The following is a 26,908-nucleotide window of genomic DNA, read 5'->3' as shown; positions in this document are numbered from 1 at the left end:
GGGGGCAATTTGGGCAGAAGATCTCATCTTGGCCAGCCCGCGCCACATCACAAAGTCGCCATCCACAAGTAAGCAAAAGCAATCTGTTTTTTCATTTTTCAGCGCGGCTGAGCCCAGCCTGAGATTGATCGTCACATATGGCCCCAGAAAACAAACTGTCAATACCTTGAATACTGCAGAATTTGAACAAATAGCCAGCGCCCATTCAAGCCACTCATTGCATCCCATTTAACAGATTTTATTGACAGTTTCCTTCTTGTAATTAAAGGGAAAACTACTGGCCAGCAACCAAGATAAAGTTCAAAGATAGGGTCAAAACAAAAGCAGCCAGAAAGAGCACGGTGTGACTGTCAATGCTACATGGCTTGAGAGCCATTATTGACAGGCAGGTATCTGAAGATCAGCCCGTCATTAGGAGGGATCTATCCTGAACTTTATGCAAATGTTAAAAGAGACAGTGTAGCATCAGGGGAGGCACAAAGAGAGAACTACAAAGTACTAGTGACTTTTACTTACCAGAGTGTGTCCTGATTTTAGCACACCCCTGTGCAAAGGCAAGGAGTATCTATTCCTTAGCCCTTACTGCAGGGGGCGCTCTCAACAGAATTTGGTATCTAGAGAATTCCAGACTATAAGCCACAGAGTGTTCTTTCCTAACAAAACCAAGAGGCAACACAGCATGTATTTTTCTCAATTGCAAAACTGGCCTTTTTGAGAGGAGAGGTGTCTCTCCATAACTCACTGGCGTTGCCTCACACAGAAACAACAATGGAGCTAATTTTGTCCCAAGAGTGCCCATTTGTGTGAGTCCCTCAAGGCCTTCTGCTTACCTATGGCCCAAATTAGTAAATGCACGGGGTGGTAAAAGTGTCACCACTTACGGGAGCAAGTGAAATAAAAGCCGCTCCCTGGAACTTTCTTTTTCTTCCTAACTTTTCACTAGAAAGCTGCACTGATTATAATTTTGCTGATTCACAGAGAATTTACCAAGTGGACCTCACAAATCCCTGAGAAGAGCCTGAACGGGGAAGACTGACAGCGTTAACAATACAACAAGGACCACATAGGTATGCCGACCTGAATTAGCAAGAGCTATCGCTTTGAGGGTGACAAATTCTTCTTTCTCCAGCTTCATGCTCTTGTATTTCTTCACCAGCTGCAGGATGGCATTATTTAGGTCAAGAAGGCCTGCTAATTTGGACTGGTCTTCGTCCATTATATAATCGTCTGCATAGACAAGTTCATCCTCAAACGAAAGGGATCGGTACACAACGCCGAGGATCAAGATTTCCATCCACGCGCTCTGCAGGAGGCTCATCTGATCAGCCAGGGACAGTGTGGAGAAGCCTGCATGGGAAGATGGGTGGATCGAGTTACTCTACAGCCACAATTTCATAATGCAATCCGAGCTTCCTAGGATGGGCAAGGTCTGTCTCAGGGCTCAAAACCATGCTGTGCTCTGATTAGGAAAAGCCATTAACTCCCCCATCCCAGTATCATTTTGTGAACCCAAAGTCGAAGTCACAAGCCGGCTCCTATTGGTTGATGCAATGGTAGAATCACAAACCCAGCCAGGGAAACAAGATAGAGGGATGGTTTTCTTTCCTTTGTTTGTAGAGAAAGCACCACCACACCGCCTTTCCTATCTACTCCTAACTTTAAAGGAGGGGTGGATCTTTGGTTACCTTCAACTACCTGGTTTTTAAAAACTAGTACTGATGAGGAGGGTGAAGGCTAAAATAATCCTCCACACATACTGTGGAAGAAAATAATTTAAACTGTGTAACACACAGAAACTCAGAAGTGTGTTTCCATAACAGTTGTGTGATGAATTAAAACCAAATAAGCATTCGCAACTGGCCACTTAGCCCAGCTGACGTCAGTGTAGATTCCTCTTGAAACACTAACCAGCATATAAAGAAAGGAGAAATCTTAGGTTACCAGCCTCCATGCCAAAGAAAAAAGTTACAATTCATACTTATTATTAAAGTCTATTTGTTAAAAATTCTAAATATAGAAATAAAAGTGTCTGGTGGGAAGAGCGGGCAGAAAGCCAGAGCCCAAATGTAAACACTGGCTGGGCTCCGGCTCAGCCGTTCATCTTGCGCAGGGCAATGAACCTGTTTCTGCATTTGGGAAATTTAAGAAGAGCAACCCTCTAACTACTGACTCACAACATGCAGTTGGGAAGTGTAAGGAAGTAAAAAGTTGCGACTTATTTTCACCTGAGATAATATCTGGCTCAATCCTTCACTGAAATATTAGAAAGCATTTATATAGAGAGGTTATATAATTTCTCTTCCACACTTGAGTAACGAAAAGAAAATGACTGGGAAATAAAAATAAAGTCTTGTTCAAGACAATTATTTAAGTCCAAGTAGATGCATGGTGTGTGTGTGTGTGTGTGTGTGTGTGCGTGTGTGTGTGTGTGTGTGTGTGTGATATAATGTACTTGCATCTCAACTCTCTACTGGGAAGGTATATGTCAGTGATAATAGCTGATGACCGGCTGACTGTTCCAAGAGACTTGAAAAGTTTATTTCCTTGCCAACCATATGCCCCAGAGTTCCAAGTGTATTCCCCCAGCCCATGGTTACTGCATGGTACATTACACCCATCCATGGTATAAGGCCCTTCTAGCAGCAGTCCTGTAGAAGGCGGAGTAATGTAGCTAAGGCAGCTTAAGAAATCTCTTTTTGCGCCCTTCCTAAGACATTAAGACCCCACTGTAAATATCCACGGGCTCCAACCTCTGCAGGCTTCTGTTCCCCATCAGTTGGTCCTGTTGTTATTCACATGTAATCAGTTCTGTCCCACATGTCAGTAAAAAGACCAGTGAGCTGTCCTTGGTACCATACGTGCTTAGTAAAACCACAAAATGGCTCCTTGCACTTCTTCTCATGGGCTCCCCACACCATTTCTTTCCTTATGAAGGCATTCATATGGCATTTGCCAGGGCTTCTTTGGGTCTAGTTTCATATGGTGATTTTCCCTAATTTTTCATCAGTGAAATTTGGTATTACACTAATAAATATATTCTGAGAGCATTTTAATGGAGTCAAAGGAGGAAAATAATCATCAAAGAAAATTAAGTTCTACAAAAGACAAACAAAACTCATTGTTCTTTCCACCACACCACCCATCCCACACCGACTAACTGCAAAAGAAAGACTACTAGCGGTTTCTTTCACAAAGTCAATCAACAGCAAAAACAAAAATCATCACTGGGAAACTTCTGAGCCAGAAGGAATGGATCTTTTTTTTTTTTTAATTTTCCTGGTTTAATTCCTCCTCCTTGCAATCCTAACCAGCAGTTTGTTACCGTTGCAGAAGGAGAGAGCTGGTAGCCCGGAGCGTCGTCCTGAGACAGCCCCATCCTCCCTCCCAGACACTGTAGTTAGTAAATAGATTTACACATCCTCCAATCTCCACCCATCTCTCGGCCGCATAATTAAAAGCAGGATGATTAGTTTATTGAGTGGAAGGAGGAACTTTTTTATTGAGGTCCATCCGTGATTTTATCAGGGCCAGCACTTTTACGGTTGTCACTGGGGTGCAGCCATCCAATTTTTCTTATCTGCCTGATTAATACAAACGCTGTTTCAGGACGCATTAATTAACAGATACAAATCTACGTTCTCATGGAAGGATCAATACGGAGAAGAAAAGAGGCGTCAATGTGAATTTAGTGCTGATGATGGAGAAGGCGCGCTATCGACATTTACGTGTGCCGAAACTTTAAAGTTGCACGGGGCCGCTTTGTCCCTGTGATTTACAAATTAACATTTTTTTTTCAACAGCAACAATGTCTGCGACATTTCTTTGGGGTTTAATTAAGCAAAAGCAATAAAATTTCATTTTTAAAGGTTGGTTCTGCCATTTGTTTCCTCTGTGTTGACGGGTCTGTGTCTGTGTCTGCTGCTCGTCTATTCTGCAAACCTAACTCTTCCCCTTTATTTTACTCTGAAATAACAAAAAAAGAAAGGTAAAGAAAAGGTGTTTTTCTTTTTTTTCAAACACAAAGCTTTGACAACTTTGCTTGTTTGACCTCCTGAAGTATTTTTTCCCCTCACTTTGTTAAAGCAGTACAATTTTCACAAAAGCATCGGGAGAAAACACAAAATCCATGCTTTAAAGAGTAAGGCCATCAGGGCCTCTACGTCTTCCGGCTGGAAAAATCAGTGTCTCACAATTTATACCTTTACAAGTTCACCCTTGCAATCCAGAAACTGGCAGAATTTCCTCACCCGGACATAGGGTGGCACTCAGACTTTGTACAAAACATTCCTATCGCCCCACCTAAGGGACCCCAATCTGCAATAGAGATTTTATTTCCATTTCTTATTTATTTATTTATTCATTTATCTATTTATTTATTTATTTATTTGGTGTGGTCCAGACTGACCTTGAACTTGCTACATCTATTTATTTATTTATTTATTTGGTGTGGTCCAGACTGACCTTGAACTTGCTACATAGCTCAGGCTGGCCTCACAGTGATGATCCTCCATAGCTCAGGCTGATCTCCCACTGATAACCCTGCATAGCTCAGGCTGGCTTCACGGTGATGACCCTGCATAGCTCAGGCTGGCCTCACGGTGATGATCCTCTAGCTTCTGTCCACTGAGTGCTAGAATTACTGCCCTGCACCACCAACACCTGCTTTCAAAAAATATATCTTTTCCCCCTCCCTTGAGGATGGCTGGCTTTATTGCCATTCCACGAAGACACATGGATGAAATCGCATCTTTCTCAGGAGCCGTGAGCGAAGCAGCACAGACACCTGAATGAGGAGCCTAAAGGAGAACGCTGCCATCATGAAGCTGACTTTAAGGATTTCTTAAAGACATGATTGTGCTGTTGGCGCTCAGCTACTGTGTCCAAACGGCAATTACTTGTTTGTGTCCTTACCAGGCATTTGCTGGTGTGTTATAGCGACCAAGCTACAACGTAGAGTCCTTGTCATCTAGAACATATAGCTGTCTTTGGCAGGACACCTTTCTCCCCAGTGAAATGAAATGGGGCTTGACGTTGTGTCCCCTGAAGTTCACGGGCTGTGCATCCCCGGATGTTAATCTTGGCTGTGTGACAGGTTACAGTTTGCAATGTGCAGCCCTATTCCAGCTTTGGAAACACCACAGCACATGTTTCTCTCCCAGTCGCAGCCCCTGCCATGGGTACCTCTGACATGTCTGATCTCTCTTCGTTTCTGCCAGTCCTGGAGTCAGGGCCATTTACTGTATCTTGGGCAGCTCACTCAGCGGAAGGGCTCTCTACCCTGACCCGCAGCTAAATTGTGTGTTTATCTGCACTCCAAATACACCAGGGGACGGTGGAGAATGACAGCCCTTGGAAGGATTGAAAAGCTTCTCAAGAGGTAGCTGCCCCTGAGGTAGTGGACTTGCAGAAAGCAAGCTTTGTGCCAACCTTCTTGCCCATTTCGGCTGGAAACTTCGGGAGTTGATAGTGGTGCCACAGGCACTAGTCGGGGACATTTTTTTCCCCAGCCTGGCAAACCGATGCACTTTACAGTCAGCATACAAAAAGGCTAAGCATTTGAAAGTGTGAAGGGCAAAAAATATCTGACGGCTAGTCTTCAAAAATACACTTTCATTTCAGAAAGCATAAATGTTTATTTCCTGAATAGAGTGTTGACAGAAATAGGCTGCCGTGGAGGCATTTGGTTTTAACCCCTGCTAGGCATTTCCCTGTCAAATGCTTAGCTCGGAACAGGAAGCCCAGCGTTTCAATCCTCAGGATATTTGTTAGTATCAGTTAATCATGACATTGATTTGCCTGTCCTCGGGTTTTGAACGGCACTTTCTCTATTCCACAAAACAAAAATAAATAAAGATAATTGACATTTTTTTTTTCAACAAATAGCATCTCGTGCCACCATCGTGATAGGCCTATAGTGACTCACTGAGACGGCAAACAAAGTTGGTTTGGGGAAGGCAGAGCAGGCAGGTTCTCTCAGCCCTGCACAAGTAAACCTGACATTCACAGGAACTGGGCAAGGGTAATGGTGCCACTAAGGTTCAGTCTTAGCTTCCAGTAGATGTTCAGCCACAGGGCCCGGAGTCAATACGATTTCGTGTGTTAAGTCAGTTGCTTTTTGCCCATATTGACAGAGACTATCGCTCGTTCTGTAACTCACAGAATGCACAGATCTGAGCCTTGGCTCTGAGAGAGAGAGAGAGAGAGAGAGAGAGAGAGAGAGAGAGAGAGAATGTGTGTGTGTGTGCATGTATGTGTATATGGTGATACATATATGTGGGAGCCAGAGGTCTTTGTAATGTCTTCCTCACTCTTACTTCTTGAGACATAGTATTTCCATGAACCAGGTTCTCACCAACGGGGCTTGACTGACTGTCCAAATAAGCCCCAGGTAGCCCTCCGCTCTCTGTTTCCCTGATGATAACATTACATGTTCACACAACTATACCAGGCATTTGACAGGGGTTCTAAGGAGCAAATGCATGCTTGTGCAGCAAGCTCCTCCCTGACTGAACCATCTCCTGGCCAGTAGTGGGAAGAGTACAACCAACAGCCTGAATTTGAGAAAGAAGCTGCTGCGGAGCAGATAAAACTGTAGTAAGGATGCCAAGAATTTCTCTAGGAATCGCAAACCTTTTTTTGGAAGTCCTTCCTTTCCCTAAACACTTCTGGGTAGCCAGTCCATAGCAGACAAGCCCATAGCCAGCAGTTCTCAAGCTGTGGGTCTTGACCCCTTCTGGAGTTACATATCTGATACCTTGCATATCAGATATTCACACTATGATTCATAACAGTGGCAAAATTACAGTTATGAAGAAGCAGAGAAATGGGGTACAGTGAGCATGGAAGACGGTCACGGTACTGGGGACAGAAGGACGTAGGATCCAGTGATACACCTCGCACCTGGATACTGATGAGACTCATGAACATGCCACACTGCCTCTAGCCCTTATCTGCAGTGAGGTCATCTGAGATGACCCTGAAATCTTCTATGACAAACCTCATATCACTATGTTTCTAGAGGTTTTATTCGTAGGAATGTCATAGCCATTGACAGTTGGGGAATCTACATAGGCACTATGGTACGACCAGCAGTTTAGAGTAGAGAAAATGAGTGGGATTCTGCCATGATCTCCTAAAAGTTTATAGTTAGGGGAAAGTAGACTGGAGCACAATGCAGAAAAGACCATGGACAATGTAAGAATGGGTAACAACACACATGAACACAGAGGAGGGAAGCTTAGGGCTTGGTTGTACGCATCCTTCTGTCTATCCTCCAGTCCCTCCATAGTTTTGGTTGAGACTTCCACTCTCTCTCTGGATTCCATCTCTATGATCCTATCCATGGTTATTTAGTCATCTTTTTAATAGATATTATAAATATGCTTTCCCCTGATAAAAAGGCTTTCTTGGGGCAGATTGGGGGTAGTGGGTGTTCACTGGGTGTGGGATGGGGGTATTAGGGATAGCATCAGGGAGGTAAGTGTGAGCAAATAATGATATATGAAAAGGTCACAAAGAAAGCCATTATTTTGTGTGCTTACAAAAAGATAATAAAACATAAATAATAATGACCGTTAAAAAATGTTCCCTTAGCTTGCAGAATTCCAGTAGGACAAAACTTGAATTTTCTGGTATAACATTGAATTTATTTCAACATCTGAGCTTTTTCACCCTTTCCATCTTACTTCCTAAAAATGACCAAGTCTTCGTTGATGATGACGATGATAATATCTACCACATTAAACAAGGAAGAGGAAGATCCGGAAAGAGAAACAAAAAAGAGGAGGAAGAAGAAAGAAGAGGAGGAGGAAGAAGAAGGAAGAAGAGAAGGAAGAAGAAGAAGAGGAGGAGGAGGAGGAAGAAGTAAGAAGGAGGAGTAAGAGGAGGGAAAAGTGGAGGAAGAGGAAGAGTGTGGGAGAATTGTCTGTATTCTGTCAATCATGTTATAAATAAATGCTGACTGGCCAGGCAGGAAATATAGGTGAGAAAACAAGACAGGAAGTAGAAATGATGTAATGAGAACAGGAGAACTCTGGGAAGGAGGAAGTTGATTCCTCCTACTCCTGCCCAGATCACTGAAACAGCAGGATGTGATCTGCCCCATTGAAAAAAGGTACTGAGCCACATGGCTAACATAGATAAAAAAAAAAAATGGGTTAATCAAGATGTGAGAGTTAGCCAGTGAGAGTCTAGAGCTAATGGCTCAATCAATTTTATAACTTATAGAGACCTATGTGTGATTTTCTTTGGGGCTAAACAGTTGTGGGATACTGGGCGGGACAAAAACCCCAAAAACAAACAAGCCAGGCCGCTCATGTTACAGAAGAGAAAGAAGAAGAGAAGGAGGATGAGTAAGAAGTGAAGAAGGAGGAAGGAGAAAAAGAGGACAAGAAGGAAAAGTCATCATCAAAACACAGGACACTAGGCTTCGGGGATTACCCTTTTCTTCTTTCTGAAGACAAGAGGAAGCAGCACGGAGATGCACATCTGGCATGTGCACATCTGTCCTGTGCCTCCTAGTCCATGTTGAAACACTGGGCTTCTCTGGGCAAGTGCTCATCCAGTCACATATACTTGGCTCAGCGCAGGAGCCACTGAAGAGCATGTGTAAAGCCAGTGGCCTTCCCACTGTAAAGCAGTGAATCAGACATGTGCCGACAGCAAAGCTGTCGCTTCTGCCCTGTTCTGTCCACTATGTATGGAAAAGGTGTTGGTGTAATTTAAATGACCTGTAGAAACAGGGCGCAGAGCCTTCCTTAGAAAATAATTTTGAGAGCCCGAGGAGATGGTTCATTGGGTAAGAACGCTCCTGTACCAGCATGAAAACACGGGTTTGAGTTCTCAATACCAACATAATAGCTGGGCATGCTGGGGTGTGCACCTGTAATCCTACCACTGTGAGTGCTGAGGCAGGGGGATTGCTGAGGCTGCTGGTCAGCTAGGTGAAAATAGCAAGCTGCAGACTTAGACAGGAAACTTAGATGAAAGGAATAAAGCATCAGGTTCTAAAGAAGGACACCAGCATCCTCCTATGGCTATTGTATATGTGCACCCATCCACATACAACACACACATACACACACACACAGGCACACAGACACACACATCTATGAAGGAAGGAAAGGAGGAAGGAAGGGAGGTAAGGAGGTAGGGAGGGAAAGAAGGAAGGACATAACTTGGAAGAACAATTTCCTTTGTAAGAACAAATATCACTGTGTATACACCATACAAGAATACCTAGGAAATAAAATAGAAACATTCTAAATCTATAAGAAATCTGATAGGACCTAGAGGAAACCACACAGGGTACCCCAAACCTTAACATGAAAGCAACATGTTCATATTAATTTTTTATAAACATTGATTGCTTTTCTACTAATTATTTTAGTAATTAAAAATGAGTTTGGATTTAAAAAAATACAAGGTAATGGGTGGATTTTGCAAAAGTAAACTGTAGCGTCAAAAACATGCTTCTGCAGCCATCCAAAGTTTTAGTCAGCTAACCAAAAAATTATTAATAATAACACATCACCACTCTGTGAGAGTTAGATATGCTTTGAAAGCTCCTTAGAATCAGAAAAGAGTCAACCCTAATTTGGGGTTAATTTTCAAGATCAACAACAAAAAATTACTGTTAGTTTTTAAAAGTCTTTGTTATTTCCAAGACTTGTTTTTTCCCACTGTGTTTCTAACTTCAAAATATAATTTAATTAGTATATATGCATGTCTATATATGTGCTTCTCTCTTCCCCATATGTCAAATTAATAAGAACTTGTAAAGAGAACTGCTCTACTTAGAAGCAGTCAACATCGAGCAGAAATCTGCACCTTAGCCCTGGCCACTTGTTTCTGTTACATGCGCCCAAAACCGATATTCTCGTATTAAAACTCTAAAAGCATATTTAACACATTGGATAAGTTGGGGGAGAAGCTATGGACGGACACAGGGTTACACATTCGTTTACTTGGATGTCACAAAAGAGAAAACTAAAAGGAAAAGAGAACTTTACAATCCCAGTTCCTCCTGCCTCCATCTGTTTTAGGACTAAAGTTAACTAAGAAGCCCATAAAAGGTCGTCATTCTGCTGACTAATGAAGTCTGGGGAGCTCACTGAACGCCATGGCGTCTTGTTAAATAAATCCCTTTGTCATAGTTCTTCCGGGGCTGAAAGCCACACATCTTCATAGAGGCAGCAGAATGATGTAGCAATTAGGGGGGCCAGAGGCATTTCTTTCATATGAGTGCAACTGCAAACTTGAAAATTGGTATCCATCTACCAGTCATAAATTTAAAAAAAAATTAGTATGTGTACATTTACTAAAATGAGCAAGAGTTGGGATCTCTGAGAGACACTCGTAAATAACCCCTGCATTATTTTTTAAATAAAACAGCTGCAAATCTTTTCAAACGTACCTAATCCCCTCCTTGCTATAGAGACGCAATCCAGAAAGGGCCCTAAGTATTGAAAGCTGATGTTCATCCCCTTAGCATCTGAATCCTCCCCTTTCTCACTTTGGTTGTTACACAGAAAGCAGGAAAATAAATAGAAAGAAACTCCTTCATGTGTTCCCTTGCTTTTCCTAAAAGAGACACTGTATAGTGCTCTGATCTATAACCTAGAAGGAAACAGAGGAGAGACAGAAAGAAAAAGTAAAACAGGAGGCCTTGTGCATAAACGCAACCAGAGAACCTGCAGCATGGGCCACTATGAATAACGTGTCACAGGTACCCGTGCAAGTATGTAGAGGAAGCAAGTTGTGAGACTCACGTCACAGGCATGGAATTATAGCTTGCTGCCACAAATCTCCGCATTTAAATACGAGGTGAGATGGTCTGCATAGATCCTGAGCGATCTGGCTGTAATTTGCACTCCAGACATGCTGGAAAAACAGCCTTTCTGTGTTCCTGCCTCTGGGGTTTCACTTTGGAGTCTGGCTGCGGCACAATGCCTCTGTGACTAGTGAAGGTGTGCTCACGAATGTGTATTCTCCAGTTCGTGGCCGGTGTTGCTGGCTGAGGCACAGCTAGGTCGTTATGGCTTGGCATAGGTTCCAGGGGAAGGCTACCAGCTATCTTCTCACTGACAATAGGAGCAGCCCCTTCAATTCCTCCCTGGCTCTGCCTTATCCTCTCTGACGGTTCTCAGTTTGGATAACTTACCGAATGAAAAGGAAACAATGAAAATCAAGAGACAGCACAGCTCCTGGGAGTCCTTGGCGTCAGAGGGTGAGTGCCTTCTTTAGCAATGAATGTGTACTTGCCATATCTGACCCAGATGGGTGGGATGCAAACCTGAACCTCTTGCACTAATTCCCAGAGAAACTCTGCCATTCACAAGTGGGCTGGAACACGCAGATGCCAGCACAGGCAACTGCTACCCCCCTCCTCCTTATAGGAACAAGAGCCCCAAATCCTTCTCCCAGCCTCCTGTTTTGGTCTGCTGGAAAATGATTTTACCCATGCAGCCCATCTCTGTCCTCTGTAGTTTCTTGTAGGGCCTCCCGAGATCCTGTCAATAACCCCTAGGAATTCCTAGGGCCTCCCACACAAGGTTGACTCAAGGAAAATACAGGGACAACACTCTGGCTTAGGGCACGCAGATGAATCTATTAGGAACTTGTGTCATCTCCTAACTTGATTTGAGTGGCATTAAGAACACCTCTGGAGGCAGACACTCTTATGTCGGCAGTGGTCCAAAAGGAAAAGGGGGGACAAACGTAGAGAGGGAGGAAAAAAAACCCCACCGCCTGATCCTAATACACCTAATTAGCCATCGGCAGACTCTTAATTGCATACATTAGGATGATTCCATAGTGGAGATTAATTCTAAATATACCCAAGCAGCTGGTTAAGATGCCATGGATTACAGTGTGGACTGTACTTTTCCACTTAATTAGATATCAAAATTAAGCAGCAACAAGCATTTTGACATAACGGGGATCAAGCCGCTGCTCAGGCTCCCAGAGCTGCAGTAAAGTGACCGCTAAACAGAGTCGCACAGATGGAGAGATATTAAATGCCGCACTGGAAAGTAATTTCAAATAATAAAATATCAATATTTACATTTTAATTACCCCTACCGAGGGCCTCTCTGTCATTCCACTGTTGCCAACACAGCAAGGGGCTGTGAGATGACACTGTGGCTCTGGCTGCAAGGACTGTTTTGTTTCCATTAAAGAATGACAAGTGTTCTGCAGGCAGTGACACTCGGTGTGTGAATGCGAATGACAGCGGATCAGAAAATTCGTACGAAGGGACTGAGCACTTCAACAAGAGAATTCACTTAGGGCAGCAGGCGCCTCCGTGAAGCACATCAGCCTTTCCATTTTTTTTCCCCCGCCGAAAGTTTATTATTGGGGAGACCCCAGGGAAGTTTTAGTCTCCCATGAAATATTTAGATCCGTAAAACGTTATGTGATGATTGTCAATTTAAAAACAATAATACTTGATGGGAACAAATATGCGGGAGTTCTCTGCAGATCGTGAGGTCGGGATGCGTCGTTTCCCGTCTCCATCAGCGCCAGCACTGAGGACACACCCTTACAGCCTGTCTAAGGCTGAGGAAAGTCTGGCGTGAGGTTTAGACTGCAGGCCTTACAAATACTGGGCCTGCTTTCACGATCTTCTCACTGGGATTTTATTCCTCACAACCACCTTGAAGTGAATCACAATATTCTTGACTTCAAAAAGAAAGCCAACAATGTCTCATTATTCACATATATGTATGTATGCACATGCATACCCATAAACAAAGGTCATTGTTCATATGTGTTTTAGTATGTATACACATGCAGATACACCTATACTTTTCCTACTTTCTTTCTCTCTCTCTCTCTCTCTCTCTCTCTCTCTCTCTCTCTCTCTCTCTCTCTCTCTCTCTCTTTCTTTTAGGTTCTAGTAGCTCTCACTGGCTCTTCCCAAGTTTAATTCCTCTTCAAAGAGTGCAAAGACAAGATTATGAAGAAAATAACTGATACACATACAAAGTGGAATGCTGCATCCACAATACAATAAAGGGAAGTAGTAAAGCCTTCCTTTGGAAATGGCTGTCCAAAGTGTGGAGATCTTAGAAGAATGTTAGTGCCTCAATAGGAAAGAGTGTAAGAGAAACCCCTTGGTCAGTGCATTGTTGGAGGCAGTTAACTGAGCCCCTATCTCAGGGCCTGTGTTTATTTAATGCGCGAGAGGAACAACCATAAATGTGATAAATGACTACAGCAGCCGGCAGAATAGAATTTTTCAAAGGAGAGAAAAGGGAAGTTGGGGAGCTTTTTATAGATCTTGGGTACTTTTTTAAAATCCCGTTCCTTTTAAAAAATATCGGCTCTGAAGTTGAGATAAAGGCTGGGAAACGGGTGAGGGTACTAATGTGTGTTCAGTAACCAAGAGATGCTTCCTCTTAGGGGAAAAGAAGTATGCGGCCGAGCCTTCCTTAGGCATCCATCCCTGCTGCTTCCAGGGCAAGACAGAGCCCCATTTCTCAGCTCCCAGCACCTTTTAATTTCTGAAAGAGCCACGGTTGAAAATCTTAATTAATTGTTCCATACTGCTTCAGGATCATTATGCAACGTAATAAAGGCCGTGTAATTATGAAATTTTACAGCCATTACCAAGGCTGATGGCTCGTATTTCATCCTCAGCTGGACCCGATGGCTTTTAGGCACTCGGCTCCCCTTTGATGAACTACGGACAGATCTATCAGGCCCAAACAATATCCAGGCGAGGCAGCTGTAATAGCTACCTACAGATGAAGGCAGAGATAAAGATAAACTATAAATCTGCACACACAAATGCAGGCACATTGCCTGGGGACGACAGAGGGGAGGAGGAGATGTTCGGGAGGTGGCCGCTCCCACAGAGGCGGCCCCCCAAGCTTCTTAAGTGTTCCTTCCACAATGGCTCAGGTTTCGTGAAAGACAGAAATGCCCAAGTGAATGTCTCATTTATTCCTTGTCTCACAAAAATCAAATTAGAGAGGGAAGGGATGCCCATGAGCATTGTATTTAGGGCATTATTGAGAGGGCAGGAATGGTTCAGGTATTCTAACTTCTTTTTCACTTGCGGGAGGGGGGCATAAACGCAAAGGCATGATGGATGGAGTGTGATGTTCTACACCACACGCTAATCCAAAGTCAGCAACGCATGTGATTATAAGTCATGAGTAGTTATATGAGTATATATGAGATTATAATATTTTCAAAATTATAATTCAAGAACAAAAAAACCCACACCGAGACACAGGCGGGATAAATAAAATGCTGTTCATACATAACTAAGACGTTTATGACTCTCAATTATGAACTGATTATATCATGTAAGAACTCACAGCGCCTAAGACCCAATAAAGCTACATTTGCTTAACATATTTCCATCACATCCCTTTTGGTGAATTAAGCATTTCCACGGGTCCTTTTAACTTTAAGTTAAATGGAAAAGGGCCATCTAGGAGGGTCATTTGACAGCCCTAAGTGCTACATTCCAGGGAGTATCTAGTTCAACTCTGCCTCTCGGACACAGCGGCAGCTTCAGCCTCATAGTGCTAATGCCCTCAGTCCGTAGGATGCCATGGTCTCATGCTGGCTCACTTCATGAATATGAGCAGATACACAGCCTGCAACAGGGCTCATCCTGGAGAGAAGCCCGTGTGAGGGTCAATTTAAACCAGACTGAGTCTTGCAATGGTGGCCATGTGGGGCAGGCAAGGCAAGGAAGGAGCAGATTGCTGGAAGGCTGGGTTCCAGGCTGATGACTGGCAGGGGAAGGGGGTGGATATGTGTACACATGTTAAGATGATGCGTTATTGGCTTAGGAGGCGAAGAGTATGGATTAAGGGTAAGGAAAAGTGGTTTCAATGTAACCATAGCTACTTAGTAGCTATATAGCCTTGAGTTAGGCATTAAGAGTTCAATGCCCTCATCTAACATGGATTCTTCATGGGCGTTCTTCAATGCATGATCTAAAACAGAGTTCCCAAAGTCTGCAGATGCAGCTCAGGTCCTACAACACTCGCCTAGAATGCGCAAAGGCCTGGGGTTCATCTCCAGCAAAGCAAAAACTGGTCTTGGTGGCTCATTCCTACCACCCCAGCGACTGGAAGGTGAAGGCAGTATGGCCACAAGTTCTAAGCTAGCCTTGTCATGTGGTGTGTTTGAGACCCTATTTCAGAACTAGGCACTCAAGTACACAGCCTTTCATGAACGGACACTTCTTCTGCCTGAATCTCTTTCTAAGATGACTGTTTTTCATTTATGTCCTCAGATCCTATATGATCTACTTCCCCCTTCTCACCTATACTGGAACATATCCAGCTGCTCTCCCACCTCTTTACGAGGAAGCAGCCTATTTCCTCATCCCAAAAAAGCCTTACCAATGAGTCAGCCTGACCTTGCTGCTGTAGCCCCCTCACGGGCTTTCTTCCATACATTTTCTATGCAGCCCCTTTACCATGTATCAATCTTTCTCAGGTTCTTTCCGTGGTCCCTTCAATTCGTCAAATCCCCCCTCCGCTTTGGTTCCTCATCAACACCTATTTTCTCTGCGTGTCTTTCTGTCTCCCTGCCCACCTCGATGCCTAAGAAGAACATGGCAATATGAGCTGCTCTCCTGCTCGTTCTTGCCCTTTGTCTTCTGAAGCCTGGATCTTCTCTCTCACCTGACTGCCCCTTCCCACAGCCTGGCTTCCCTTCACATTCTGCTTGCTTTCCTGGAGTCTTTCTGTCTAGTCTGGCGCATCATGTCCTTCCCCCAGCAGTCCTCGTGGACAGGTGCTGCCCCCATCTTTCTTCTGGTCTTTCTGCCTCCCTTTGTGGCAGTCTTCCCATGCACGCACACGATGGCTTTTCTCCACACACCCCGTGACCATATCCATGGGTGTAAAGCATCTACACGGCCAGCTCAACTTTTCCTCAGAGATACACATTTCATTCCCAGCCTCTTGCCATTCAGTCGAACCTAAATATCCCATAGACAACTCTGGTTATCTATAATAGAGCTCTTCTCTCTGTAAACTTATTCCAAATATACCTCTCCCCCCCCCGCACACACACACAATCAGCATCACCAACAACTTTGAATGTTTCAATTAAAAATATATATAACTTTAAATAACAGAATTTAAAGTTTGAAGTTTTCTTTGACGTTTCTCCTAACTCTTTTCACCCATTTTCCCTCTTCTCTATCATATTGCCTGTTTCAAGCTCTTAATGTCTCCAGCCAGAGCTCAACCAGTGGTCTCCCCCTCCTCCTTCCCCCGATGCGTGTCTCTTCCTGTGAAGATCTGTAGTAAGAAAGGATGCCAGCTTCTTAGCTTTGTCACTTGCTCTTGTGAGCCCACAGAGTCCTTCACAGTAAGGACCCCATCTACCTTTCTCTTACTGATAAAAAGGAAGAAGAGGAGAACATATAAAAACAAAACTGTGGCACCCCACTAATCAGTTCTGTAGCGTGTCTTTTATATGACAAGCATTAGGAATATAGCAAAGACAGAATTTGGGTCCTTCAGTGGATTACACTGGGGTCAGGGAATAAAGATAAAGACAGACACTAAGCCAATAGTGCAGCAGAATGTCCTCACCATTGGGGGTGAAATGGTCCTCAGGGATGCACTGTGGAAAGGAGGAGCCACCCATGGTACTTGGCAGATATTCTAATGAGCCAAGAGTACATGCCTATATCTAAATGCTGCAGACCAAACACTTGTATATTTCCCATATTGATATGCTGGAATCTCAATTTCCAATGAGACCATATTCAGAAGTGGGGCCATCGGGTTTGTTCGGTCTCAAAAGTGGTGGAATTTCATGAATGGGATTAATTCCCTCATTAAAGAGACCTCAGAGATCTCTCTCCTGAATTCCCCCATGCCTATGATCTAGCAGACTGGCCCAGGCACTTTGATGTTAGACCTCCCAGTTCCTTAGATGTACTCTGTGTTGAAGACACTGAATCTATGGTATTATTGTTACAGTAGCCAGGATAGACTGAGACCCCAGGAAACAGCAACTCAAACAGAAGGAAGGGCAAAAACGCTGACGCTGAAGAAGAACCTTCTTGTGGTGCCTCAGAGAATGGTGAAGAAGCCAGAGCAGATGAAGGGAATGGTGCAGCCTGGCAGCTGGCTCATGGGACAGCCATGTCACAAAGGCTTTTGTGGCTTTTCCCCTTGAGTAATGCTGGAAGCCAAGCTGGCCAGGAATTTTGGCGAATAGAGGGGCTGTGAGCTGTATGCAAACATGAGCAGGTTCAGCCAAGGAGTAAGAAAATGACAATGAACATTTAACTCTCTATGGAGAATATTCTAGTATCTTTCCCACTCTACATATGAAAAAAGTAAGGACCAGACACATCCAAGGTCACATGATTAAAGCATTCCTTGTAGGATCTGCACTCAGCCACTGGGTGCAGAATCTAGATTTGAGTCACCTGCAAGCATTATCATACTCCTGTGTCCCCACGACCACGCCCCCTTCCCCAAACAAGACATGCCAGTGCACGGTCCTACACTTGGGTGTGCAGTGCCTTCTCCCTTCCTCCCTGACTCATCTCTTAAACCATCCATGCATTTCTGCAAGATTGCTCAGTATGAATTTCCCGAATAACTAACTCTCCAGAGTGATGAAAGCGAGAACAAAGACAAGCTCAAGGAAGCCCGAGAGACGACTCATTCAGTTTGTTTCCCATGCAGACCTGGTGACCCCAACGTGAGATTTAAACCCTTGTCGCCAATGATTTACACTTAAACCGCTTGATATGGATGCTTACATAGGTTCACTTATCAAAATATAAGGCTGATGCAGTGGAGAGGTGGCTCAGTGGTTATAATCACTAATTGCTATTACAGAGGGCCAGAATTTGTTCCCAGCATCCACAAAATAGCTCGCAACCATCTTTACCTCAAGTCCCAGGGGATCTGACACTGTATTCTGGTCTCCATAGGTACCAGCAGCACCAGTGGAACACACACAGACACACACATGTAGGAAACATGCATACAAAACTAGAAGACTAATTTCGCAATCCTGCCTAGGCAAAGACCAGTACTCCAACTGTAAAGAGATGCTTCAATATCACGTCTTTGTGGTCTCATAGACTGTTTTTGCCAATGTCCACGTTAGACAATGAGAACGTGCCTTCTGACAAGGTGTTCAATTAGCTGCAGCATTTTCCCCTAGGTGAACCTTGAGGGGTGTGGTCTCCAACAGCACCTGCCTGCCTAGCATTCCAACGGAAGAGTTACTAAGATCTGCCCAGACGGGTTCAGTGCAGAGAAACCCCGGAAAGCACACAGAGCGCTGACACTGCTCCCCGCTACACTTCCATTTTTTTTTAAATCACCGGGCTCACTCTTTGCCAGACACGTGGGCTTCCTTTCTACTCCTCCAAGATCAAGCACAGACCTCCTCAGAATCAATGTATAATCTACCCCGACCAGCCAAAGGGCCCAGCATATTTCTTTTCCTCCTTTGGATCATTTTGTTTATTCTATCACAGCTGTTTAGCAGAACTGCATACATTGTCATGTCCTCAAAGACACGGGAAACTAAACGGCGTGATGAGAAGGGCAGAGCTTAGCCCTAACACAGCGGCTGCCCTGTGTTAAATCAGTCCGTTTACAGTGGAAGATGCTCTCCGTAGACCCAGCCCTCATCTGGCCTTTGATGCAGAGAGAGACTGGCGATCTTCAATCTGAGACTTAACCAAGGCAGGCAAGAAATTCTGTTCCCAAAGTATCTTTGACTCCTGTGTAAAGAATACTCTAGGAAAACCGCTTTAAGGTCCAAGAGGACTCTATGGGTGTCTTATTTGATCATATAATGTCTGACTTGTGAAGTTAGGAACATGATGAAAGAAGCTTAGCAAGGAAATCGGAAATACATATTCTACCCTTTTCCCTAACCATCTGTCTGGCCACACAACATAGAGAATTTTTGTGCTTTACTATCTCCACTTATTGTAGGACTAAGATTGAGGTAACCCTTTGAGCTGTGTGGCTTATGGAATATTTCCCCTCCCACCCGCACAATTCAGATATTCGTACTTTCATATTCTCAGGGATCCCAGAAAAGTCAGTTGCCTCAGCCATTCAGACAGAATGAAATGGGATAGATTTCCACACGCTATACAGAAACAGACTTTGTAGATCATCCTCTGACCCTGTTTCTCCTTTCAAATTCGAACAAAAAGCAGCACCTCAGATTGGTAATTTAAACCTCCCAGGAAAGACATGTGGCTACAGACCTGGGGCCTGATTGAATTCACTGTTACAACACACACCGCAAGAGTAGGTGCTCAAATATTTATCAAATGCGCACACTCACAAGCGGAGCTTGTCTGTGCGAAGCCTACATTTGCCATGATGTGCTCTTAAGTTCATTGCTGCATTCAATTCTCATGTAAATCAAAATGTTTGTCAGGAACTTGACATTTATTAATTAATAGTTAAGTGGCGAGCAGATGCTAGATGCTCATGGCCTTCTCCGTGTCTTTAGGATGGAGGCCCATAAAGAGCCTGGGTGATTGGAATATAGGAGAAAACGGTTAGAAATAAAGACAGCTCAAAGCCAATTCTGTCCCCAGTGAACCTTTACAGAGCTGTTTCCAGGAAGGCGTCTTCTTTAACAGAATCAATTCCTGTTTATCATCAGGAGGTTTTCTTGCTACTTAACATTCAAGATAATTATTTATTAAAAAAAGTAAAGATCTTTTTTTTTAATTCCTATTCAAAGGCAGCATTTTGTAAGATGTTTCTTAATAACTCATAACCGTAACAGTTACAGACGTGCTGACAAGACAGGCTTTTCTTTTGATGCAGGCAACACTAACAAGAGAGACGAGCTTCAGTGTGCTACGGATTCTTCCGAGTTTATTAATTAAGCAGGAAGCCTTTCCCACTGGAATGGTGCAAGGTATTTATTAACACTTCAGCCACAAACAGAACAAATGAGCAGCAAAGAAGGTAATTATTAAACACACTGATCCCTTTATCGACTTGGCAGAGACAACCCCAAAGATGGTGTCTGATTATGATCTTTTTCAAGATATTTTAATTGTGCTTCTTAACCTGATAAATTAAAAACTACAGAGCAATCTCACTAACATCACAGACAAAGGAGATCCTATCAATTTGCAACAAAAACGTACGAGAAGTGCTTCTATCGGCTTTAATTACATCCTGAGTTTAGTCGGCAAATTCCACCAGCTCATAGAAAGATGGAGAATTCACCATCACCGCTCAGTCTGTGGTGTTACCATTCCGTGTACTGCTGAAGATTACACAGCATAACCCCCAGACTAAGAATAAGTTTGGAAAATAATATGTCAGAAGAAGAGGTTTTCTCAGTTACTTCTGTGTCTGGGGGTAACTTTTGTGACCAGATCTTCCATGTGCCTGCAGTGGCTTTGAACACAAAAGCAAAGAAAGACTCTTCCCTTCTTGGATTCCATATAGACTGCAAGTGAGGTTTCTTTGTATTTCAAGTCTGTGGTTAGTTTTAGACCAAAATTCTTCATCAATTCCCCCCAAAACCTTCTACTTTCCTCAAGGGGCCACTTACCTTCATCCTAAACCTCAATCCACTAACATTTTCTTGGTCACTGGGGACTTGGACAGTAGTAAGTCCCCAGAACTGTGATCAAGGAGAGTTTGGGATTTTCATCTTGACCACAGTTGGGGACCTTAATTGGGGCCAACTCTCTGGTAATGAACTGACTGAAAAGGTACTCTGTGATAATTCTTGTGAGCTGTACAGACCACAGTGAGTGGGCGTGGCATGCGTGGATGCCTGACAGGGAGAAAGAGAGGGGAGGGAAGATACGAGATGGGGGAAGAGTAGAGGGAGGAGGAGGAACATGGGGAGAGAGGAGGAGGAACAGGGTGGAGGAGATATGGGGAGAGAGGAGGAAGAACAGAGGGTGGGGGAGATGAGGGGAAAGAGGAGTTGGAACAGAGGGCAGAGGAGACATGGGGAGAGAGGAGGAAGAGCAGGGGCTGGAGGAGACAAGATGAGGGGAAAGAGGAGAAAAGGGGGATGGGAGAGTGGGGGAAAGGGGGGAGATAGGAGTTGGGAAGAGAGGAGTAGAGAGTAGAGAGGAAGGGGTGAGACAGTAGGAAGGGAGATGGCTGGAGTACTGAGAAGGGGAGCAGAAAGTCAGAGTAGGCGAGAGTGGGAGGAGGAGAGGGTAATTCTACCACAGTCCCCTGGCGCATCCATCCCCATCCTATTGACCCCAGCGCACCCTTTTTGAAGTTCACATCTTGAGGAAATTTCATGCCAAACTTTTCCTTTGTGAGCAGTTCTCCTTCCAGCTATAGCAAGCCTGAACTGCTTCATTAGGATTCAAGTTCCTTTCAAACTTGGATCTGTAAAGGACGTAACTTTTTCTGATTCCTTATACAGGGACTCAAACAGCTCTGCTCTAACTCCTACATAAACAGACACGAAACCCCATTGTATAGTCATGCAGCCATGAGCCATGACCAGGCAAGGTGAATGACTCCCCCATACATCCTACAGAGAGACACTGTTTGCCCTCCCTAAGTTAGAGGAGCACGTACCATTTACCACGCATATATTGCATCTTATTGTTCATATTTTTGGGGGTTCTTTCAGATTTTTAAGATTTTATACTCTTTTATTTAGTAGATCAAAACTTTTTAATGACTAGAGCTGTGTTTTAAAAGTCCTTCCCATTTTTCTTGAATCTACCCACAGACTTGCTACTGCAGCATTGGGTCGCTATGTCTCATGGGAAATAGTGTCATACACGGAAAAAAGCATCCCACTTTGATGTCACTGGTTTTAATTTTAGTGTTTATTTGCACTCAAATGATTCTCAGTTCGGGCTACCACCTGCCGTCTCCTCCCCCCAGGAGATGGCATTTGGAGAGAATGGTGGAGTTTTTGAATTGGGACTTTTAGTAGAAGAATCAAAGGATGCTAAATGTCCTGGAAAACAAATAATTTCCCAATCCAAATGGCAAGTGTACCCCACAGAGAAACAACCTGAGTTAAGGGCAGGAAAGAAATGAGCCCAGAAACCGACAACACAGCACAGGAGAGATTCTATGAGCCACTGGAAAATAAAAAAACAAAAACAAAAACAATAACAACAATGTCTTCTAAACTTCCTAGGTCCTCAAACGGCTGCTTACCACCCTTTCCAAGTCCTTCATTGACTACACACTGACCTTCCCAAGGTCCCCAATGGCTACCATTACTTTTCTCAGGTTCTCCAATGGATGGCACCCACTGTCCTTTCTAGGTCTTCCGACAGCTACCTACCAACTTTCCCAGGTCCTCTGATAGCCACACACTGACCTTTCCAGATCCTCCAGTGGCCACATATGACCTTTGCCAGCTCCTCCGAAGTTCACCCACTCTCCTTTCTGGGGCCTCTGATTGCCGTCCACTGACCTTCCTGAGTCCTCTGACAGTAGCCTACCACCCTTTCCAGGTTCTCTGATGGCCACCCACTAGCCTTCCCAAGTCCTCTGAGGGTCACCAACCACCCCTTCCTGGGTCCTTCTACAGTCACCTACCATGTAGCCCTGCTAGCTCAGCTAGAGACTCTCCAGATATTTCTCACAATAGATGATGGCTCCTTCTTCGGTTGCTTTCAATCCTGCCAGTATTTTCCAAGTCAAAGGATTAAAACACAGCTTGGTTTTTTTTTTCTTGTGTCACTCTGATCACTCAAAAAGTAGAGAACCAAGGGTCTTGGACATCAAGGTTAGGATTATCCTGGCAGTGCCTATTATGACCCATTACAATTCCATCGAGCTTCGAATGTCTAAATGTTGCGTCTTGGAGCTTTCATTTCCTGGCATTTCAACCGCTCCTACTATCCTGATTTCATGCAGGTTCTAGTTTCGCCATCAGAACTATGGTTACAGTTGCAGGGATGTCCCCTTCAGCCTGCTTACCATCTACGGGACAGATGCTTTGCTGACTCTGTCTCTACCAAGACTCCCAGAAACATTTAAATCACACACCTCTTAAAGAGGAAGAAACAAGAGGGTTAAAGAAACACTGAAGAGAAATCAGCAAGTATTCACTTTGGACTCACGCTTAATGCATAAATGACTTTAAAAATCAGAGATTGAAAAAAAATCAGAGATTGTTGTTTTAGATATCAAATTATCAGGAATGTTGGATCACTTGTATTTGAACATAATGTCAACAGTGAACAACCATAACTGGCGGATATCAGAAGAAAGACATAACGTGTACAATCACCGTGAACATGCCAGGACAATCACAGCTTTGGGTCCCTTTTCCTCATCTCTAGAGAACAGAATCAAAAGTCTACCAAACTCACGGGGACATGCATCAGAATAAGGGGACACCCAATGCATCTGCAGCCTTTTACAATCGGTATGTTCCCGGTGCAAAGAATGATTCTGGCAAGTAAGCGGCATGGTACTGCCTTTGTGAACTAAAGCTGCTCTTCTTTCATGCATACCAGAAGCTCCTAACCCGGCTACAAGAAATCAGCTCATTTACATGAGCATTATTATCTTAAATTCTAAAACATTTTAGTAGTCTTGGTTGGAGTCTTTAAAAACAATTAGATGTTTCTGGGTTCCTGAACTAAATCTACTAAGCCTAGTTTTCTCTATGAGCTGGCATCAGTGCAATGATTTCCTGGGACAGCCAGAGCCGGCCTGGGGTCTCTGTAGAGGTCACTGAAGACCACTCTGGCGTCCAGACTCGATACAGAGCCTCCAGGGTTTTGCTTCCAGTGTCTGACTGGCATTCTTTTTTTACTTTATTCCAGGCAGATTCTCTTACTTTTAATTGCTGCGAGTCCATTTAGCACCAACCTCCCCTCCACTCTGCATTGTCCCGAGAGAAGGAAACTAGTTAAAATGACACAAAGGTCAAATGGCCCCTGAGCAAAGGCCACAGAGCTGCTCTCTGGCTGCTTGCTAGTCAGGCTGAATTGCTACAGGAAATACCCGGGAAGGTTGAGAGAAAATACTAACTGTGCGCACGCACAGGTTTTGGAAGCTCCATGTCAGTTTGCTTTTGATACATGGTGAAGCCGATCTTCAAGGTGAGGAATAAAACTTCTCACTTCATCAGCCGTGGAGCAGAGAGAGACTGCGGAGAGGGCAGGGTCTACGATGCCCGTTGCTGGCATCCCTACAGTGACCAAAAGGACTCTTACCTGCTCCCACCTTTGAATGGATCTACTACCTACCAACATGACAACCTGGGGACCAACCTTGAAACATTGGGGAACACACAATATTTTAATTATAGAATGTATGGTATGGGGGGGCTTAATCAGAAATAAGATAAAGGGTCTTATTATTGTTTTACTTTTGTTTGGCTTGGTTTGGTCACTTGCAAAGGGGGTCTTACTGGGTAGCTCAGGCTATCCTACAACTTACTATTGCCCAGGTTGCCCTCAATTTTGTAGGAATTCTTTTCCTTCAGTCACCAATCCCTGTTTCCAAACACCCACTCTAACAGTATTCCAGCCATCTGGCTTCTTCAACATTTTCTCACTGCCCTTTAGTGCACAAAGAATGAGTTCAAAGATGGTGATAATTTTTACTTAAAAACTTAAATGGGAACTTCTGTGTAAATATACGGTTATTAAGGTTTATTGTGTAAATATACGGTTATTAAGGTTTATTGTTTTCCTCTAACACGATTAGAGAAACACTTTAAGAATTAGACATTGACAGTAAGAATCATTCATTAAACAGCCTTTGTGAATTAATGCTCCAAAGAAAAGCAAAGCCACCAAGGGTGAAGATTCTCCACAGGGCTGGGTGACTGACTAAACCACGCGGCAGAGATAAGATGTTAGAAACACAGCCAAACTGCCTTGCACGCTCTTCAGTTCCTTTAAAGAGCGTCTCATTGTCCACCCTGATGTCTGAGCTAACATCCTTTCCACTGCTAATACATTCGAAGGGATTGCTTAACAGACGCCATGCTTCCAGCACTTCCAACGCTCAGGACGTCTTCTGTGAGAATCTAAGCACTGTAGCAGAGGTTCCTCTGCTTTGCTGTGAGCAGCCTGCTTCGTGTTTCCACCAATGCAGCTAAATTAGGATTTCATTTTGTTCTGTGGCTACAAAGTTAATGGAACAATTTCCACATTGGGGCATGTTATTTGGGGCATCCTGAGTCCATGTTCGCAGGCAATAATCACTCATATTTGGCTCAGAATAAATTATCCACATGCTCTCTTTTGATGTGAGAGCTGCATTTCACATTGTCAGTTCCTATGGATGTACAGACAATTCCCAAAGTACTTCTGCAGTACAACAACACACCATGAAAATAACTTTATGTAATCTCACACAAATCAGTCTGATGCTTCTGATGTTCCCACCTTAATACATGAATTCTAAGCATTTCTAGATTACATAAAACATTTATATTTAATCCACTATTCATGTATAACTTTTTTATCAAAAATTAAATTTTTTCACTTGGCTTTGGAAAAACTATTTTTTATTGAAATAATAATAATATTTGATTATTTATTATTAATAATAATTGATAGTTTAGTAACTAAGCATCCATTTCTATATTTATTAAAATGCACAGTGCTTATACAATGGGTTTTGAGGCTCCTAATACACTATTATTTGTGAATGCATAATTAGCTCCATAATAAATATTTCCCATGAATTTATGATAAAATTATACTTAAATATGCTATGGCCACTTTATTTAGACTTATTCTTTCTGCTTTATTTTTAAAGAATAAATATAAGACTTTCTCCCAGACTACATTGTACTGGCACAAATACATCCTGTTTGCCCAATAAACATTGCTGATTTTGTTGATGAAAACAGTATTTCATCAAATGAAGCCACGGAGATGGTCCTAAAACTACCAAACTGACTTGGGTGTTATTGGAACAACACACCATAAAGTCTCCTGTGGATGGGAGGGGACTTTCAAGGCCCTCAACACTAGCGGCTGGTGTTTTTATTGGGAAAAAGACTAAGACGGGGTCCCCTCTCCTGGGCACTGGAGAGATCTGTCAGCATCTATGACCTCTGTCCACTGTACCCATCACACCAACTCCTGTGTTGTGACAACCGGCATAGGTCCATATGCTGCCAAGTGTTCCCACTAGTAAAAATTTCACATGGGAAATAAATTCCCACTTGACGATAATGCTGACATCAAGAATGTCTTGTCCTGCCAGGGATATAAGTCACTGCTGTAATCTCAGCACTTAGGGGTTACAGCAGGAAGGTGAGCATAAGGGCCAGCCTGGGCTACATAGTTGAGATCCACGCTAAAACAAATCACAGTGTAACTCACTTTGGTTGAAGGAGCATTTGTTTCAAACCCAACAAACTCACAAACTTGAGCCAAGTCTCTTTTTGCTAAACTTGTCACCAAGCCAAAAAGTCCTTCTCTCACAGCAGAACCATCCTGGCTTTGGCTCTGCAAGCTGTGCGGGGAGCCACACTTGTCTAAAAGGTCTTCTGTCGCAACTCTGAAATTTCAAAAAGTTTTAATAAGGGACCTTTGTTTCCCAAGGGTGGACCGTGTGCTATCAAGAACTAACACATCAGCGCTACCGCACGCCTCTGTGAAGCCCATGTTTGCCAGCAGATCTTCTGAGATCCCCTGTCTGAAAACAAAGTGGTAAAATGAAATGTAACCGGGCTGGAACTTAAAAAGAAAACAGGACTAATTTACATGAGTAGTTCGGACACAAACTGACCTGACCTTAAATATCATATCCACTATCTTGCCAGCTTTGGGATCTCAAACAAGTTGTTTGACTTCCCAAATACAGTGTCAGGAGAAGTCTTTAATTATAGGATGTTTCCTAAGATTAATCAAGGGGGCCTGACATTCCATCGAATCCAGCTTTGTGAGGAGGATTTTGGCTGGATTTACCTTGGCTTGGAATGAAGAAGC

At 43.5% G+C, this 26,908-nt stretch overlaps 1 protein-coding gene across 10 annotated transcripts in view; it reads right to left on the bottom strand.

Moving 5' to 3' along the window:
* Positions 1-26,908, bottom strand: part of Esrrg (estrogen related receptor gamma) — a 612,799-nt gene that overhangs the window by 17,628 nt on the left and 568,263 nt on the right. For all 10 annotated transcript variants that reach the window (XM_075989429.1, XM_075989425.1, XM_075989426.1 and 7 more), the window contains one exon: positions 1,078-1,347. In XM_075989429.1, coding sequence (XP_075845544.1) covers positions 1,078-1,347 — 270 coding nt within the window. The remainder of the gene's footprint in view (positions 1-1,077; positions 1,348-26,908) is intronic.

Source organism: Microtus pennsylvanicus, chromosome 10 (assembly GCF_037038515.1).
Source record: "Microtus pennsylvanicus isolate mMicPen1 chromosome 10, mMicPen1.hap1, whole genome shotgun sequence".
In the NCBI taxonomy this organism is placed as follows: domain Eukaryota; kingdom Metazoa; phylum Chordata; class Mammalia; order Rodentia; family Cricetidae; genus Microtus; species Microtus pennsylvanicus.
Note: the sequence above shows the minus strand (reverse complement) of the source record. Positions and strands in the feature narration are given on the sequence as shown.